Genomic DNA, 6,565 nt, shown 5'->3' with positions numbered 1-6,565 from the left:
CCAACCTTGTTCTCTAGTTCTCTCGTAAACAACAAGTTGTATCACGCTCATCTACTGAAGCTGTGTATCATAACATAGCTGACTTAGTAACTAAGGTTATGTGGCTTATGGCTTTTATGCATGAACTTTATGTTCCCATAACTTGTATTGGTGTGATAACCCCAGTGCCATCTCCCTTACTATAAATCTTGTCCTACATGCCAAAACAAAACATGTGGAACTATTGTTGGATTAGTACAAGTCAATTATGATCCTATAACAGAACAAGTTGCTGATGCACTTATAAAGCCTCTTCCAACTGCTATATTCTTATATCCTCATGATAAAATGCACGTGCTTCCTAATCCATTTTGTTTCACACAACACTCTTCCTCTTGAGTTGTATTTCTTTTCTTGAGTAGGGAGAATATGAGAGTATATGGTTATAATCTATTGGGCTTACTATTATCTATTGAAGTTAATGTTAGGTTGTTACTCAAGTTTTTTATTCTAATTCAAGTTCAATTCTCTTGTTTACACTTCTAGAAAAGCCCATCATTGTATTTCAGATATTGTCAATTTAAAAATATAAAATAATATATTTTATAAGTATTTGCTTACTCCTTTTAATAGATATAACATAATAAAAATTGAAAATATATTTGTATAGCTCAAAACAACTAGGGGGAAGAGCACCATGTATTCTTTCTTTTGAGGAAAAATACTGAATGAAAGTCATGCATATTGATTTATCTTAAAAAAGAAAAAATACATATGGATGAGATGCGAGAATTGTGAGAAATATTAAGAAAACTAGATTGATCATTAAACTAGCTGAAATATTAATTCACAATTAATGGTTGGATCGTAATCTAAACCATAGTTTAACCAATCTTGAATAAATTAATATGTTTTCAATAATATGTGCTTAAAATAAAAAGAAATAATTATATATAATAAAAAATGAACATTTAAATTTCAATCAAAATAATATAAAATAAAAAAGTTATATCCATCAATATTTCATCATTTTCATCCAAAATTAGATACTTATTTTGTTATTTATAATTTTAATTTTAAAATATATACATTTATACATATTCTATACAAATTTATTGCATATTTATTCCTTTTTTTCATTTATCAATACTTATTAGGTACAAATATGTGTAAATTGTAGTTTAAAAATATGAATTAAAATTTTAAAAAGTAACAAGACCAATTCAACCAACTGCTTGCCTACTAGTTCTGCCTGTTTTCATCATTTCTTTACCAATTTTTTGGTTGGGTGATTTTTAGCTATAACCAAACTAGAATTATGATTGGTTCCCAATTCCTCTAATTGAACTAACTAATTCGATCCGATTCTTATAACACTAATTGTGAGAGATAATTTTATTTCAGGATAAATTTAATTGTTCAAGTGGACTTAATTTAATTTGTATATTATATATTATTTTTCAAAGGTTTCTGGGACGGCATGACAAAATACAATGTTACAAATATTTACGGAATAAAGTATTGGAAGAATGATAGAATATTTTATACACACATATACAGCCATGACCCATGTGCATGTAAACCAGTGCTGCTGTGAGGTTGTGAAGAAGACAAGCTTAGATCATAAAATAGATTTCAAAAGTACACTTGCTTGTCTTGACAGGAAAATTTTAGGTTCATGCATACACTGTTGGCATTTGGTGATGACAATAATAATGAAGCTTTTGTTGATATAGCTCATGCTATAAACCTAAATCAAGTAAGCAATTCAATATTTATTATATTTTATATTATGATTAGTTTATTACATTTATTAATGATATGCCGTTGTATATTAACAATAAATTATTGTAAACTTTAAATTTTTCAATAATAAATCTCTTGTTTATTAATGTGGCAAATTAGCCTCCCAACTTTTTAAAAATTTGGTTCATATTTTCTGAGCACAAGATTTTTTGTACTAGTGGATTGATTTATCCCAATAATAATATATCTTTATAAATTTGACAAATATTTTGAAGTGATGCATTTGTTTTTTGTTTTTGTTTTTTTGGACAAAGTGATGCAGTTGATTTAATATGCATCATCAAGTTGACTATATAAGTTAACTGGATATAAAAATAAGGGATGCATGGGGATTCCATAGGATAATGAGGGGAGGGTTTTTTTTTTTTTTTTGACAGATATAATAATAAGTTATTGGGAAATTTTGGAAACCGAATTTTCTATAGAACAAGAGAAATAATTTCTGGACCTTGACATCATCGCATCGTTTAAGGAAATATGCTTGAAACGAAAGAAAGACCATGCCTAAATAAAAATCTACATTTAAAACAGCATAAATTATGAAATGCCAACTCTATACGCTGTTAGACCCTCTTTTTTTTTTTTTTTTTTTTTGCTTTTTGGTAGAATATATACAATTAGACTTTCTTACGAGAGCAGTCAATTGTCAATTCATTATGACCAGACCAGAGCGCCATATTTAATGATGGTCCTTGACCCATAACCGAAAGCCCATCAGAAATGAAGGCCCATAAAAGCACGATCTACTGCAGTGTCAAACATTCCCGCAGCCAATATCATCCCAAAACAGGCATTGGCATTTAATGGGTCCCTCTCTTCGAAGTAATCTCGCACTCCCACGCACTCATAAATACCATCACTTCTTAAACATTACGCTTTAGAGACACTTCAACCCGCAAATTTTTCAACTCTTCTTCTGCTTCCTGCTCTCTCATCAACTCTTGTTCCTCCTTCAATGGCTCAGGTACTACTCATCTCCATTCATTTCTTGCTCTGTCATCTCTGAATCATTCAGAACGGTACATCTCTTTTACTATGGCCTTCTTTTTCATCTTCTTGTTCCCTGTGTGTTCGGATCTGTAGCAGAAGGTGGTGTTGAAGGTCATGACTATGACTGATGATAAGACAAAGCAGAAAGCAATAGAAGCAGCTGCAGATATCTATGGTGCTTCAAATTCCATCTTCTTCTTCGCATAAGAACTCAATTTTCTGGCTTGAATTGGAATTTAACCGGGGATCCATCTGATTGATGATTTTTTGGTGATTTTTTATCGATTAGGGGTGGATTCGATCGCTGCAGATGTGAAGGATCAGAAGCTGACTGTCATAGGCCAAATGGACACAGTGGCAGTAGTGAAGAAGCTGAAGAAAGTGGGGAAGATTGATATCATATCTGTTGGACCTGCCAAGGAGGAGAAGAAAGAAGAGAAGAAAGAGGAGAAGAAGGAAGAGAAGAAGGAAGAGAAGAAAGAGGAGAAGAAGGAGGAGAAGAAATGAAAGGACAATAATTACATGTTGTCGGCTTCTTCAAATTCTTCCCCTTTTTTCTCAGTTTTCAAGTTTTCTGATAATTTCCGTATGCAGAAAATCCATGGTTAGCCATACAGTGAAAACACTACTATACTTTTTTTTTCTTTGGGTTTCTCTTCAAAATCTGGTGTCACAGTATTCTTCTTTTGCAGAATCAACCGTGCAAAAACTCAGATGGTTGACAATTTGTGTGGGCTTTAATTTGCATTTAGTGTAGTTAATAATGCTGTATGAAATAAGGACTAATTTAATGTGCTAATTGTCTCGTTACACTGATAATATCGATGCATTTTGGCATGTTTGTGAAAAGAGGTGGGCATGGAAGGTCAAGAAATTCTGGGCATCACGAAACCCTTTTTCTATGGGCTTGTGGTCATTTTCTATAAACTGAATGACACCAAAGCCCAAAAGGGGCCAAGGAATCCTACCCTCAAGTAATAAAAAGATGGATGGGGACAAAAATGGTCTTCAAATCTTTCTTTTGAGGTGGGGAGATGACTCATGTACACACAAGATTGTTTGATGAGCTAAGCATTTCATTAATCCTTTTGCTTTAGTCACTTAGGTTAGGTTGTAAATGATCAATTCATGCATAGAATCTTTCGTTTTGGATTTGGTGATCTTCCGCTTTTCAACTCCACGTGCATCGGAGGGTAAAAAAATAGGCTGACATGCTCACTAGAATTTTAATCCAATTCTAATGCAAGAAAACGTTAGTCATACCTGAATTTGCATTGATCAATCACATTATTTTCAGAAATTTGTATCAGCACGGCCGTCGGCCTACCCTGCTTGTACAAGTCAAAAGACCTAAAATGGCAGGTGGCCCCAAAAAAATAAAAGCACCTGAAATGGGAAACACGTAGTAGACAAAGAAAAATAGAACTTGAATTGTTTGATCAAACCCTTTAGAAGGAAATAGTGGAGCAAAGCACTTCCAGAAGTTGCATTCTATACAAATACAGCACCAACAGATATCCCAGGAAAAAAAAAAAAAAATACAGCACCAACACGAATAAATTTGGCGCGACATGGAATCACAAAAGGTTCTCCAGTATTTAAATATTTAACTACTTTACCGAAGTAGTAGGGATCCAAATTAGGCTCCACGAAGAATAACCGCATACAAAAGATCCTGGTATCTTCTTTTATTATTGTTTAAAAAAAAAAAAAATCCAGCATTCATAGTTTCTACCTAGAAATGTTGTGACTAACATACAAGTGATGAAGGTTGGCATATAACAACATAACGTCAATTAAATACACAATTAATGCTTGCACTATAAAAAATAAATAACAAGAAGCAGATTTAGAAGATGGCATCCTATAATGAATGAAAAAAAAAGAACATCTGCTTGGAGAATTGGAATCTTCGAATCTTTGATTCCACGAGCCACATACGGAAGGACATGTGATCTTGCACTTCAAACTTCTCTATCCTCAACGCCAAAAGCATCTACAGCAAAACCTGCCGAGCAAATCAATGGTTGCAAGTTGCATAGGCAACAGCACATCAGTTCAAAATGAGCTTGCAGCACTGTGACTAGTGACAGAAGATGCTAACCATGTTAGGACTCTGCACAAGATATCTAGCTGAAAAATGTGCCATAAGAACTTCACGCTGGCTGTGGAGAGGGGATGTGCTTTCTCTCTTCACCTGGAGCGTTCTAGGGTTGTCATCACTCAGGCCACGAAAAGCAAACAAAAGCACTCGAGCAAGTGTCAAAAAAGCATCAATGAACAAATCACACCACATCCATGGCTCTTGGAGCTAGCCAATCGCTTCAAATTTTCAGCTTCAAATGCATCAGAATCTTGGGATGAATTTCTTTGGAAAGTAGGAAATGAAATCTTAAATGCATCATCCAATGCAAAAAGAGTATGCCTATTTAATCATCTGAAGAGGGAATGCAGCTTGAACAAAGTCTGACGATACTCTAAGCTGTAATTACCCAAAAAAAAAAGGTCAGAATTGCCCAATCAACCACGTTGGTTATTACTAATTGTGATATGCTATTCTCATTGCTATAATCTCAAAAGAATAAACTTCTGCAATAAACACTATTGAAGTGACCGTCCCCACCAAGCTTTAATTCACAATTTCACATTATCAAGATCTACTCATCTGGACCTCCAAAATACCACCAATGCAACAAGTATGAGCAATGTTAATTATTATCAGACACAACTGAATGCCAATTAAGAAACAGGATTCCCTGGTCACTGGTTCAATGTGAATTATTGATTTGAGTATAAGTTCACATTATCTTTGGTTGTGTGATGCAAGCGGACCCTAGCATATTTTCTACTTCACAATCTCAAATATGTTGTCTTAATATCTATCAAGATATGAATTCTTTGATGGACTGAACTACAAAATCTAATTTCAGAGGCCTCATTGGCTCTTTAATTTACCCTAAAACCCATCAGATCTAAAAGCCAAAATTATGCACTACTATTTACAGCAACCACTGAAGTCTGAAACCCACCCTATGACATATATCACTACCCTTGTCCTCAAATATTCACAATGAACCTTTAACCCACAAACAGCATACCATTTATTCATCTAAGAAACCTCTAAACCCTGTTAAGTCCATAGTCTTGCCATCCAATGTCAAAGACACACATCTGAAAATTGTAGCAACCATGACTGGTTCTTCAGGGACATATGACTAGCTTTATTAGAAATAATATCCTCAAGAGTATCACACTTTAGAGAGGAAGGAAAAAAGGGGGTGTTGAAGCGCATGAGCTGAGTGATTATACTTGACGTCAGAAGAAAAAGTTTGTCACAGTTCCTTCCTTATACACTAACTTAGTTCCCACCTTCTTACTAAGTTACAAGGTGATATGCTGCCCCAAGGTTGGTACAAATTTAGTTCAAAAATCCAGGCCGAACAAATATTAACCAGGTAACCTTAGAGATAGCATGAGCAGACTAATCTAATCAAGAGACCATCGGGTGATTCACATTCTAAATATGTGAGCATGGCAATTAACCTTCCCCTATTGTCCTTTCCAAATAATACCCTGATCATACCAGCATAGCATGATAGCATCTCAAGGGGCTTTGTACAATAAACCGTACTTCTAAGTCCAGCCAACCTCTAAGCTGTGCTACAACTATTCTCTAAAGAAATCTGTCACAGCTAACTAGTGTCAACCTGCTGCAGCTACAGTTTAAGCACGCAGGGCACATCTATTTATAACTAACAGCTTCACATTATCCACTGCCTCAAACTTATTA

At 34.5% G+C, this 6,565-nt stretch overlaps 1 protein-coding gene and 1 long non-coding RNA gene across 3 annotated transcripts; one reads left to right on the top strand and one right to left on the bottom strand.

Moving 5' to 3' along the window:
- The first annotated feature begins 2,607 nt into the window (after positions 1 to 2,607).
- On the top strand, positions 2,608 to 3,927 carry LOC129299659 (heavy metal-associated isoprenylated plant protein 39-like). 2 transcript variants are annotated; one of them, XM_054938118.1, is made up of 3 exons: positions 2,608 to 2,749; positions 2,872 to 2,950; positions 3,065 to 3,927. In XM_054938118.1, the coding sequence occupies exons 1-3, from the start codon at positions 2,741 to 2,743 to the stop codon at positions 3,280 to 3,282; spliced, it is 306 nt and encodes a 101-aa protein (XP_054794093.1). In that variant the 5' UTR covers positions 2,608 to 2,740; the 3' UTR covers positions 3,283 to 3,927. The 2 variants fall into 2 exon arrangements, with proteins under 2 accessions (XP_054794093.1, XP_054794092.1); XM_054938117.1 differs by having other exon boundaries at positions 2,611 to 2,749; positions 2,869 to 2,950.
- Positions 3,928 to 4,439: 512 nt separating this feature from the next.
- Positions 4,440 to 5,688, bottom strand: LOC129299660 (uncharacterized). The gene is made up of 2 exons (XR_008590611.1): positions 4,880 to 5,688; positions 4,440 to 4,783 (listed from the first exon to the last, which is right to left on the bottom strand). It is a non-coding gene; the product is annotated as an uncharacterized LOC129299660 (long non-coding RNA).
- Positions 5,689 to 6,565: the final 877 nt, after the last annotated feature.

Source organism: Prosopis cineraria, unplaced genomic scaffold (assembly GCF_029017545.1).
Source record: "Prosopis cineraria cultivar Desert tree isolate PC_DT_omini unplaced genomic scaffold, ASM2901754v1 PC1247, whole genome shotgun sequence".
Lineage (NCBI taxonomy): Eukaryota > Viridiplantae > Streptophyta > Magnoliopsida > Fabales > Fabaceae > Prosopis > Prosopis cineraria.
The sequence above is the reverse complement of the archived record's forward strand: the minus strand, read 5'-3'. Positions and strand labels throughout refer to the sequence as shown.

Excerpts from the sequence above, each read along its gene's own strand:
- LOC129299659 (XM_054938117.1), top strand. Across the intron at positions 2,951-3,064 it reads AGCAGCTGCAGATATCTATG|GGGTGGATTCGATCGCTGCA; the intron begins GTGCTTCAAATT and ends TTTATCGATTAG.